Raw genomic sequence first — 12,332 nt, forward strand, 5'->3', positions numbered from 1 at the left:
GGGCGCACAACAGGACTGAAAATAGAACTGCCAGATGAGGAATTTTAGCTACTGACTCCTGAGTACACTCTGTCTGTCAGGAATCATATTGCACAGGGAGCTGTGTTGTCTAGTAGGACCCAGGAAAGTACACTGTGTCTACACAGTGAAAGGTATCACTACATATTTTGGATATATATTGTTGGCTGTGTGTTGCTCTAGAAGGGGATGGAGCAAAAGGTTTTTCTGGCACTCCAAATGTACTAGAGCTTTAAGTACTGAATTTCTTGCCGTGGGCAGCAACTGGTTAACTGCTGTCCGTATATAAGGGAAATTGGGTAAGAGCCAAAATAAAGGGAACTAGTGAAAGGAGACCGGGTCAGAGGAGGTGTTGGATAGAAGCCAGGCTAAAGGAGAAAGCCTAAAATGAGATGTATGTTTAGTTACTGTTTTTGAATTACTCAGAAAGCCAAGCCCTAGGAAGAGCTGAACTGTAAGCTATTCAGAGCCTTCTCTGTTTGAAATGGAAGAAAGAGAATCTGTTTAATTAAAAAGCCCTACAAATTTAATCCAGAAAAAAAGCTGTTAACATTTCTAAACAAACTCCTAAAATGCTGGAGAGTACAATATTTAAGAACAGGAAAAATATACAAACCAAAGGAATAGCTAGCCTTTATTGCCAACTGCTTTCCCTTAAAAAAAAAAAAAAAAAAAAAAAAAAAAAAAAAAAAAAAAAAAAAAAAAAAAAAAAAAAAAAAGAAAAGAAAAAAAAAGAAAGAGGTTGGCTGGTTTTGTTTCTGGAATATATTATTTTTTGTCATTATTGGCAAATATTCTTTGCATGACATCCTAGTATGGTGCTGGTATTGAGGTTTAAAACTGGTATTCCAGAGTAAAAAGGGACTTCTGGGTGAAGGAAACCACAGTGCCAAACCCATACATTGAATATGAAAGTTACACTGTACCTGAAGAAAATTCCCTAAGTGATTGTATGGGATCTGAAACATAAGTGCCTGCCAGACACACGGGTGTTGTAAGCATGGGCTAAGCCATGCATGGTAAACCTGAGTGAGCTGCAGCACAGCTTCTCCTGGCCTTGCTGACCGTGACCCAGCACAGTCTGGGTCCCTCTGCCCCATCCAGGGAAGGGCAGGACTGGAGCCAGAGCCGTGTTCCCTCTGTGCCCAGTGAGGGGCTGACAGCTGGGGGCAGCTTTTGCGTCTGTGTGGCCCTGAGGCAGATTCCAAAACAGGCTTCCATCCCTCACCACGAAAGGCATCAAACCTCCTCCAGGGACTTACGGAATATTTTAGTGGCAGTCACTGTTACTACTGTGGATTTTGGCCCATGTAGCGTTAGTTTTGGCTGCATTTCTGTTCTGGGTTACATATAGGACTCAAGATACTTCGTTGCCAAGGCTGGCCTATACTCTGAGCAGCGTATCTTTGGTTCATTTTCACCTTAAAATTGTGGGGGTTTGTGTGTGTTTTGAGTGTGTGTTCTTGAAAAGATCCTTATGCTTTTGGGAGAGCACTCAGATGAGATAGGCAAAATCCTTAAGTGTTATTATTTCATTACATTGTCTCAGAGATTGTCTCCTTGGCTTTTCTGGATATTAAGAAAAAAAATCTTGAGAGACGTGTAATTAATTTTAATTAGCATTCACATTGGAGTGATCTGAAATGGTATGCCTTGATAGAAAATGTTAGTCATTGCTGTTAACTCAGAGCAGATGGCCATTTTTGTTTCTTCAAAATATACGATTTGCAGAGCTTCTGGTAGAGCTTTCTTATTTGAAAAAAAAAAAAAAAAAGAAGAAGTGCATATGCTCAAACCAGCCATTGTGCAGTTACAGGTGTCCAAAATCACAGACTAAGACTAAATTTGAATAAGCAGAGTGTGCATAGTGGAGTTGCAGGTTAAATAGGTAGAGAACATACAATTTCATCCAAGACTGCCTTTCCCAATAGCTGGAATATCTGGATTCTGTTATTTTCTCCCCTTTTCATTTTAGGTGGCTATTCATTAAACCTATATTCTGTATGTTTTCAATTTCAATCAAGTAAGAAATACCTAAGAACTGAATCTTTCGTATTTTTCATGGAATAAAATGGGGCCAATTTGCATTTGGTTCTAAATTTCTAATGTTCATTTCAATTCTGCTTCCATGCTAATAGAGATGTGATGTTTACAAAAAAATCATTTGAGATAAGCTGTTTGAAATCTCTGCAAAAGAAGATATTCCTTTATCTTTCAGTCTGTGAGTAGCTTCACTTGTCAGTGCAACTGTTGAAGTTAAATGTGGGTTTGTGTTGTTGGGAGGATTAAAGTAGCTTATAGGCCCAATTCTAAAAAATACCACTTGTATTCTTGTTGTGTAGTGGTTGTTCTGTCTCCTCCCGTATTGGCAAGAATAAATGCATTTTTGATTAATCTTAGTTTTATTTTCTCTCTATAAAAAGAAATGTCATGCATATCCAGTATATCTTTGTCTGCTGAAATCCAGATCCAACTCAATCTTAAAGCTCTCTATGCACATGGTTATATGTGAGTATGCATTAATAAATACGCACACATGTTAACTGGGTTTGTAATGTGCCTGCAGTAGTTGCCCTTAAAATCTCTCCAGGTTTGCTGGAAATAAATATTTAACCTTATCTTAGTATTAAGAAATTGCAAGAGATACAATAAATCTTGATATGCAGCAGTGGCGTGTGCTCAGCACATTCTGCTGTGCAGCCACCATAGAGGGAAAGGCACTGATGTTACAAGTGATGTTCTTTCTGTGGGATTTTCAGGTGTGTGTTATTCACTCCCTGCTCCTGGACTGTAGAGATCTGCTGGTTTATAGGCAGTCAAGCCTTCCCTATGCAGTGCTAACAGCCCAGGCTTCAGGGTGGGTAAAAGGGAAATCGCAGTAACTCACAGCTGGGTCAGTCTTCAAACTTACCTGGCATTTCTCAGTTTCCTCTTGGACACTTACAAATACCTTAACCCCATCCTGTTAGGATTCTTTTGTGATGGGAGGAGTTAAAGAAACACCCATGGACATTTCTGTATTAGGCCCTGAAATATACAGGGGAAAGGAATCAGGAAATGAAAGTAAAAATAAAGTGAAGAAGTTCTAGGGTAAGCAAAGTCACAGCTGGGTGTCTGCTGGACTTTCAGGTAATGGGCCTGGCCTAGAGAAGGCATGACCTGAGTGTGGAACCATTCCAGAATTGGAAATTATGCTTTTAGTCCAATTGTCTGTTCATCCCCACAAGCAATTATGTTGTATTTTTAGTGGAATGCAGTTCCAAGTTGAGGTTTATTTATCTAGAGTATAATAAAATCTGCAGATAACAAATGGTAGCCGCCTTTTGTATTTTTCATTCTGGAAAAAAAAAGCAGTATTATGTTGATTTCTAGTAATGCCACTACAGTTATATTTTCATGTATTATGCATGATACTAAATTACAGTGATGAGACTACAGGAGGAAGTAGAGTAGGTAGACGTGGTATATGCATATAGCTTGGCAATTTCCTCGTTTATGTGTTCACACTTAAGAAATGTTAAATATTCAAGAGAAATACTACTTGCAAATGGTACTTCTAGGCATGTTCCCATTTACTGTATCTGTCTTGTTTCTACAGTCCCTTAGATTTACAGATGCCTGAATATCAGCAAGATTCCTATTGTTGAGAGTTCATCTTTCCTGGTATCCTGTATTCTGTCATTGTCTTTGATGTCTAACTTCTCATTTAGCTGCTATAGAGATGACAGTGAGAACATGACTTCACAGTATTCCATATGGAGTAGGTAGGTGAGGCTTGAGTAGTAACTGTTTCCGTGCTGATGTCTTCAGCAATTTTAAGAAGTGGAAGAGAGAAGACAAAAAATCTGAATTGTTTTCAAGAACATTTTTACAGCTTTCCATGAGACGCCAGTGGATTCCTAATGAGTAAAACATGTTAATATGTTTTTTAAGATTCCACTGGTAACAGAAAAAGGACACACTCTTTTCAGAAGTTACTTCGGCTTTTTTTTTTCCTTTGAAAAGTTCCTATGCTTCTCAGCCTTTCTGGGAGAAAGAAAGGCAGGGGAAGTCTAGTAGCAAGGAAGCGAGCTGGGGAGGCAAGCATCCCTTACCTGCGCTACTGTAACATTCCTATGAGCTCTGTCTCAGGGTGTGCATCCTTCAGTTCCTCACATGTGCTGTGTCTTTGGCAGTGGTGGTGGAGTAGAATGAGCTACACTAAAATGGAACTCTCAAATCCTGCAGGGAGAAAGAAAGGCCTTGGAGATGATCGGGAGACATCAGCTGCTGGGCCATGAGGTGTCCCTAGCCCCAGGAAAAGTCCTGACACAGAGATAGAGTGCAGACTGTCAGCTCCCACATGTTCAAAGTGGTTGGCTGAAATCCCTGCTCACACAGCTCCGCTGGTTGTAGCAAGCCACAAAATGCCAGAAAGTGTAATATATAACATGACAGTCCTGAAAAAATGTTTTCACAAGCTGGTGTCATGTTGTTTTGCTCTTGCAGATAAGTGTTTTTGGAACTTCCCTATCATGATGTTTTACAGCCTTTATTTGCTCTATTGTTATTTTTAGTCATCTTTCTGAGAGTACCCTTTTACCATTTCAGCTTCCTATTTCTTCAAAGTTATAGCTGCTTTGTTATCTTAGCCAGAAAAGCTTATCTCAGTAAAAGCTTCTCCTAACAATAAATTAAAGCATTTTTTTCCTCTGGCAATTTCAGTATGCTTCTCTTTTTTGTCGTTTGTTTTTTTTTTAGTTGACTTCTTTGTTTTGTTCTGTAAATGTTGACTTGAAGTTCCACAATACTGCAGATAGAATAAAATTCAGGTGTTTGGTCAGTTTTAAAGTAACAGCATCTGATAAGGTCATCCAGGCTGTTATTTGCCTTTTGGCAGGATTAGTACTTTTGGAGTCAGGGAAGAAAAAGGATTAATTTTAAATTTCTCAATCAATAAAAGAATCCACAGAGCTTTCAGTTGTTCATACTGTCAAAGGCTTTGGCTAAACTATGGGATTGGGCCCATTAGTGCTTCTTCGTGACCTTTTGGGCTGGTTTCTGTGGGAAGGAAATGCTCTGGTGGCATCTCCAGTCTGGGTTTTTGAAGGGAGTAGTGCAAGCCTGGTGCTGTGTGCTCAGATTTAGCCTTTGAATTTGGTGAGAATTCAGTCACCACTGTAAGGAAATAAATCTGAGTATGTCCTTTATTCTTTGCAGTTTTGAATGCAACTTATGAGCCTGCTAAAAAATACCTCATTTCACTCTCTTCAGAGTGGATGTGCTCTGGTTGCTATACTGTGGTTTTATGGGTGATAATTTAATGATTTGGTGCCATGGCTGCTTTATGCTCAGGTTCAATTACACTTTTTTTATCTTTTTTTAACCTCCTTCCTGAGACTGCCCCTAAAAAGCAATGCTATGAGCTGCCTGGTAACATTGTTGGTAGGAGCGAATCACTTCTGTGAGTGGGAATTACATCAAGTCGGTTGTGTTCCAGCAGTGTGGCGGTGAAATCCCACCAGTCCAGCAGTGAAATCCCACCAGTCCCTGGATGCTAAAGAAATTTGTCTAGCCAGTGACAATAATAGCTTTATTTCCTCTTCTATAGTGTATTCAATTTTTTTTCCCCCTCAAAATATGTGGTAGAAATGACCTCTGTAGTTGCATAATGAAACCAAAGGGCCCCTTGTCATTGCTGTCTTTGAGAGTGAAGCAATCTCCATCAACCCCCCTCCTCCATAGCTTGCTAAGGGAAGAAAGCAGTCTGGTTGAGATGGAAGATTGATCCTTGTGCAACTGTTAAGATCCAGAAAAATGTGGTTTCCTAACCTTTTTCAGCTAAGCTCTTGGCCTTTCCTAAAAAGTCTGTTGGCTGACAAAGTTACAGTGATCTGGTCTGTGTATAGAATTTGAATTCAGAAACTAATGGCTAAACCGTAAGGGGAAAATCTGTTCTGTTTATTGAAGAATTTACAAGTACCCTTCCTATAGACTTACTTTTCCTCCTTTCTCTTTTCTTCCACTAAGTGATTCCTTGTATTTATCTCGTTCTGTGAACTACCTGTAAAATGTTTTATTTAAACATGTCCCACTTTTCTTATTACGATGACAGACATCAGAGATTTGTTTTGTTTGTTTAAAAATATCTGATTATCATTGCTGGTTTTTTCCTATTTTACTGATTATGTCTAAAAACTAAAAAGAGTATATAATGGACTGAAAGGACTTAACAGGGGAAGGAGTTGCTTCAGTAATTATTTTGGTATTTACTGGTTCCAGCAGCAATCTGTCACAAGCCGTGCTGTTATGTTGGCATGTCTTATGTGTTTGTCCTCTGCATCACAATGTCCTTTTTTTTCTAAAAGTGCTCTGTTTTACCAAAAGCAGGAAAATTGATTTTAAGTAGTTTCACGGTGCCTTTAGATGATTATTATTTCCAGAGCTCTGCTGTAGCATTCTAAGATATTTTTAAGTACTCCATGTAATTATTAAACAAGCACCTGTCCCGTAAAGTCTCTTGTCTAAAACAATTACCAAGTAATTTTTGATCCCAAAGGATTTTTAATTTAAAATGCTGTGTGCATGATACAGAGTAGTAAAATGCTAGTTTTACAATGTGGTGCTCTTTGTTCTAGGAATGTTTACAAGGATTACCGTTTCCTTGAGCTAGCCTGTGACTCCCAAGAGGAGGTGGATAGCTGGAAGGCATCTCTGCTACGAGCCGGTGTCTATCCTGATAAATCCTCAGTAAGTTAAACAGCTCACTAGTTTGCCAGTAGCTGCTCTGTTTGAGTCAGAAAAAACAACTGTATCATCTGGGAAAACACAGTGTCTGCAGATATCTCAAGAAAGAGCAGCCTTTTCATTGTACGAGTCTGTGGTAATTTCGAAATACTCATAATGAAATATTTTAAGACCAATTTGTGCGTCAAACCTCAATGTAGAAAAACCCAAGCAACCACAAACCAAACCTTCCAACATGTTTTTCATTGGATCCGTGTAGTAAAAGCATTGAGCAATTTGGGGTTTCCTGAGCTTCATTGTTTCTATTTATGTTTTTTAAGGTAAAGATGTGCTTTGAAGAGTTTATTCCCTCAAGCTCTGTATTACAGAACTGACAGAAGCATTCCAGGCAATCATGTATATTTATTTTACTGATTCACTGCATGATTTTTTGTGTACGAAACACATGCTAAACCCTTCCAAAAGCAGTTTTACTCAGCTAATCATCATGTGGAGCAAATTGAACAGGATACAATAAAAAAGCATCTATTAATTTACTGGAAATGACAGAAAGTTGGGAAACAAAATATGTCCAGCTACTATTTAATACTTTTGGACCTAGATACCTTGATATTTTACATCAAGTAAAGCTTTGAGGAGGTATATCCAAAGAGAAGGCTGACTAGCAAAAATACCTGTCATTTGAGCTTTTGAAAGTTTCTGTAAGGCACAGCTCACCTGTCTGCAGTGAGTGCTGGATTCCTTCAGCAGAAGATTCACTCTGAGAAATGATGCTTTGCTTCTGATGAATTTGCTTTTCTCCCTGATTGTTTTCCATGGGAAGGCCAGGTTCCTTGAGTCCAGGGTCTTGTGCTGTCTTCTCTCTTCATCTTTTTCTTCCCTTCTGGTTGCGATGCCTGCATGGCTTCCAGTACAATTCTGTCTGCATCTCCTCCAGGAGCTATTCACACAAACAAGCTCAGCTTCTTCTCTTCATACAAAGTTTCAAGGCTACCATAAAAAGATAAATAAGAAATTCTTGTGCTGCTGGATTCTCCATTTATTATAGAAATAAACAGTGATGATAATAATGATGATGGTTTTTTTAGAGAATAGTGCAAATATTCATTTAGTAGGAGACCTACCAGGTATCTGAGACTTTAAAAAGTAAAAAGCAATGTTGGTGACTTTTCAGTATGTTGCCTGTTGCAGTAGATCCGTTCCTACCTAAGAATATCAGAAGTCACTTAACGAGGATTTGTTATGAGAAGTTACCTAATTAATTACTAGGACCAATGTACTGTATTGCTTTGGTTTTTTCTTGCTTAGGTTTTAATGATGATTTTACAAAAGGCTGTTGATGCCTCTGGTTTAATCTTGTATTCTGTGACGGTTTTATCATATTGGTGTATCTGGTGCTTTATCCTTAAACAAGACAGACTAGTTGGATTTCTGAACTTCTCTTCAGTCTTCCTGTCTGTCCCTTCCCCCTAAAAATACTTGGTATTCAAAATACATTTACAAAGAATTCTTGATTTTGTTTAAAGTTGGTCTGTCAAAAGAGTCTTAGATGCAAGACGAGGGACTTCCTTGAAAGAAGTAGAAAGGAGTCAAAATACAGTTCTCCTTTGAGCTGGAATTATCTTTACATTATAAAAAGAGTAAATATTATTGTTCCAAGTGCCTGTAGTTTGAAATTTGCGCAGTAGTTTATCAAGCTGTTCCGGAAAGATGCTCAGTGCTAGTCTAGGCCTCCAAAACTTTATTCCTAAAGGACTAGAGGTCCAAATGTGGGCTGTGAGTCTGCTGTTAAGAGTTCTGAATTTTGCAAAGTAAAATCTCCAAGGCCCCAGGTACTTTGGAAGATCCAGTGGATCCTAAATAAAAATGAGCAGCGTTTCATTAAAATCCTGTGCATGTTTCACACCTTCCTCTGAAATTATAGAGAGTTAAAATAGTTTTAGAGACACCCGCCAGTCTTTTATTCTCCTTTAAAGATTCAGAGGCCATGTTTTTAAGTAGGAGGGACGGCCAGGAAATGGCAGCAGCTTGAGTTTACTTCAGTGCTTCCCCCCAGCTTTGTGATCCCAGAATTAAAAAGGCAAAGAGGTGCCTTAGCCCCTTCCCAGGCCGACCTTCTCGCTCTCTTTCATGCGTGAGGCACAGCTGGGCACTCTGAGTATCCAGGGCTTTGGCACCAACAGTAGAAAAATTGCTGCTTAGAAATGAAAACTAGACAAATAGTGCTGTGAAGCTGGAGCACTGCAGCGGGGGCTGGCCTGCTCCCTGCAGCTGCCAGAGTGTGTGTGAGCCGGGAACGGGAGAGTGCAGCCGATGCCTTCATGAGCAGCTCTGATCACCCACAAGGACACCGGGGTAACACCCACGGCCACTGCCCTGAGCTGGGGCAGGAAAAGTAGGAATCTGGCGCTGATTAAAGAGATCTGTTCTGAATTCTCACCAAGGGCAAATCTCTCAACTAAGAATATTCCTTTTGCTGTTGATTTTTTTTTTAGTAGAGCTACATAAAATTGTTTGATTACAGTGGTAGTGGGGCTCAGTACTTGCTGCCACTAACATGGAGTCTCTGCTGCTCATTTGATCCTGTAAGCTAAGTCCAAGGTTCTAGATTTATAATTTTTCTTTTTGCCTAAGCAAATCTCATTAATATTTTAAAGGCCATATATCACCCCCTTCCTCCATTTCCTTGCTAATTTTGCTTGTCTTCCCTGGCCCTCCATACATGGGGATGCACAGAGTGAATATGTTCACATATTCACTGTCCCACGAACTATGTCCAGTGAGCCCTCAGCATTGCTCTATGAGCCCCTAAATTCTTTGCAGTTTGCCAAGTCACCTCCTTCCTGCAATCCATTTGCTTTTGTCAGGACATAGGCTTTGACAGCCACCCAGATAGCAATGAATCAGTGTTTTTATTTTTCCAACCCATATGCAAGTCAGCTTGCTTGATATAAATCACACTGTGGTCAGTTCACTTTGAAATGGGATATCCATTTACCAGCTGACTTTACTGCTGGCTTTCTGGACTGATGCATCCAAAACCCTCCTTTTTTTGTTAAAAAGTGACTACAACATTGTGACTAACCTTTCCAGACTGTATTTCTCAACTGTAGGCTGGTGTTTATTTTGGCTGGCTTCCCACTGTATAATATACACTGTTCATGCCAGCTCATGGCAAAACTCACAATTAAACCAAAATAATAGCACAGATGTTTGTCGTAACTTGTTCTGCACACTTTACCTTGCTAGCACCACCCATTCCTTCTCCCCCCACGTCCCCCAATGCCATCTCCTCATTATTTTTATTACTAATCTAAAAGTTCAATATTTGCTTTATAAAAAGCCTTGGATCTTGAAACTTTCCATTCACTGGCAAGTTGTAGGGAATGGCTGTCATGGAAGGCTCAGTAGACATGTTTAGTGGGTTGCTTTGCGTACTGGAAGTTCAGTGTTACCAACACATGAAAATCCCTCTGGCTGCCATCCCATCCCTAGATCACTTCAGGCCTCATTTTCTTCTCTCTTGTATTTGTATCCACTGGCTTCCCAGGAGCTGCTCTTGATTTACGCTGAAGGAAGCGAAAGCAGGATCAGAATGTTTATGTAGTGAGGAAAACAGCTTTGCTGAACGTTTCAAGTCCTTTGCGAATGTCCTGTGTTCCCCTGGAAGCTGTCTAACTACAGGATTCAGTGAATGTTCCCTGAGTCAGTTCCTCATTTGGTTTGAGCCATTTCCAGAACTGTACAAGTTAGGCTGAAGGCATGTAAAATAAATGTAACTAATATTTCTTTTTTCCCCCTCTTTCTTCTGTGCTGCATCCTTCAAAGGGGAGCAACAAAGTAAGTTGTTTGTCCTTTTACAAAATCCTTTTGTATCCTGTCTGAAGGACTTTGTAATGAAAATTAGTTTGTCTTTCAGCTCACACAGCTATTGCTTGCATGCTCTTAACAGCAAAATGTGATTAAAACTGGGGGTGCAAAAGTGTCTTCGAGAAAAATTATTACTGACTCTTTGTTTTAATTTTGGGGAAGGAGAACTGTTAAGTGTTGCTGAGTTGTTTTTAAGGAGATTCAGTAAGAATGCTACTATGAAAGTATTGGGCCCAAAGATTATGAAGGTATAGTAATAAAGACCTTCTGAGGAAAGGCTACTACAGCCTGATGAAACTCATTACAGCTGGATTTTTTGACCATACATCAAAGCTTGTATTAATGGGCAGTTATAAAAACCCAGCACTAAAGTCTTAAATAACAGATTTGCTGGCATTGTTGGCTAAGCTGAACTAGATCAGTGTACTGGCTTTGAAGGTGCCTTAAAATGGATGGAGGAGGGTGGGGTCAACATTTGACTTGGCTTCTAGACCCTTGATGTGTTCCAGCTGGACAGCAGCAGAAGGGTGTGGGGTGTGGAGAGGGAGAACTGAAATATGCGTGGTAGGGGTTTTTTTTGAAACTAAGCAGCACATAAAAAGACAGTTTTGCTGATTTTGATCTGATAAACTAATAATCATGCAGTTCCCAGGGTTAGTACTTTTTAATGCCATTTTTACTGAGCTTAAGAATGGAAATTGTACATCTCACACTTTGGAATAAGATGCAGAGAGAGTTTGTCATACCTCAGAAAGGAGTTATACAGCTTTTGTGCCTTTTTTCCCCCCTCTTTCCTGTTTTGGTATATTAACCCTTAGGAAGATAAACCTAAAGCATCAAAAGATGCTTCACAGCAAACATTGAAAGTAGTCTTTGAAATATTGCCTGTAGCATCCCTTTGGGAGCTGGAAGCATTTCTGGGGTATTTGAGAAAGACCCAGGTGGGTTTTAAAGGCTTTGAAGGTTGGGGAATTTTATCTGCTTGTAATTTTTGTATTTTTAACCAGTTTTTCACCACTCCTGTCTCCACAGTTGCTAGGCTCAGAAGCACCAAAAATATTGTGTTTTGTTGGCCTGCCTGAGAAAAGGTGCTCTTAGTGTTGGGTGGGGAGGGTTTAAGAGAATTGGTGTATTGATGGCATGGAGAGAGGGATTTTACATAGGAGGTGGTGTGAAATGTAAATGTTAACTGTGTACACTAAAATGTCAAGGTAGTGTTTATAATGCTTCTTTACAACATGCTGACTTAACACTTTGCTGCTGCAGTGGATGCTGGTCTGATCTCAGAGGAGACAGCTTAGACTGTAGGTGCTCTGTTAAGGGAAATGGGGATAGATGGGACACCACTGAGCTCTTGGGGCTGGCACAAACTGAGTCTGGAGGTTAGCAGTTGCATGGACCAGCTCTGTTCTCCAGAGCTGTGAGCTGTGGGGCACCCCAGGAAGGTCAGGACCAGAAGTATCTGACAGCTTTATGCAGCATACCCATGAGCAGGTAGAGAAGCCTGGGGGATGTGAGGATTTGGGAGCTCTTAACTCTTCTTTCACTCTGAGCCAAGGACAGTTCTTGCTGTAGGTTCAAAAACATTCTCCATCTGGCCTGGGTTCCCAGCCAGAAGATAACTCCAAAAGAAATCTCCAGGAAGCCATCCTAATCTTTCTCTTTGACCCAGTTCCTTGTAAGGATTCTCATATCATCTCTGTGTCCCCCTTCTCCTT

General features: G+C 40.0%; 1 protein-coding gene across 1 annotated transcript in view; it reads left to right on the plus strand.

Moving 5' to 3' along the window:
• DNM3 (dynamin 3) overlaps positions 1-12,332 on the plus strand; it is a 143,813-nt gene that overhangs the window by 94,631 nt on the left and 36,850 nt on the right. The window contains exons 16-17 of the mRNA XM_017729655.1: positions 6,636-6,747; positions 10,573-10,584. Coding sequence (XP_017585144.1) covers positions 6,636-6,747; positions 10,573-10,584 — 124 coding nt within the window. The remainder of the gene's footprint in view (positions 1-6,635; positions 6,748-10,572; positions 10,585-12,332) is intronic.

The sequence above is a fragment of the Corvus brachyrhynchos genome, unplaced genomic scaffold, assembly GCF_000691975.1.
Source record: "Corvus brachyrhynchos isolate BGI_N302 unplaced genomic scaffold, ASM69197v1 scaffold101, whole genome shotgun sequence".
Lineage (NCBI taxonomy): Eukaryota > Metazoa > Chordata > Aves > Passeriformes > Corvidae > Corvus > Corvus brachyrhynchos.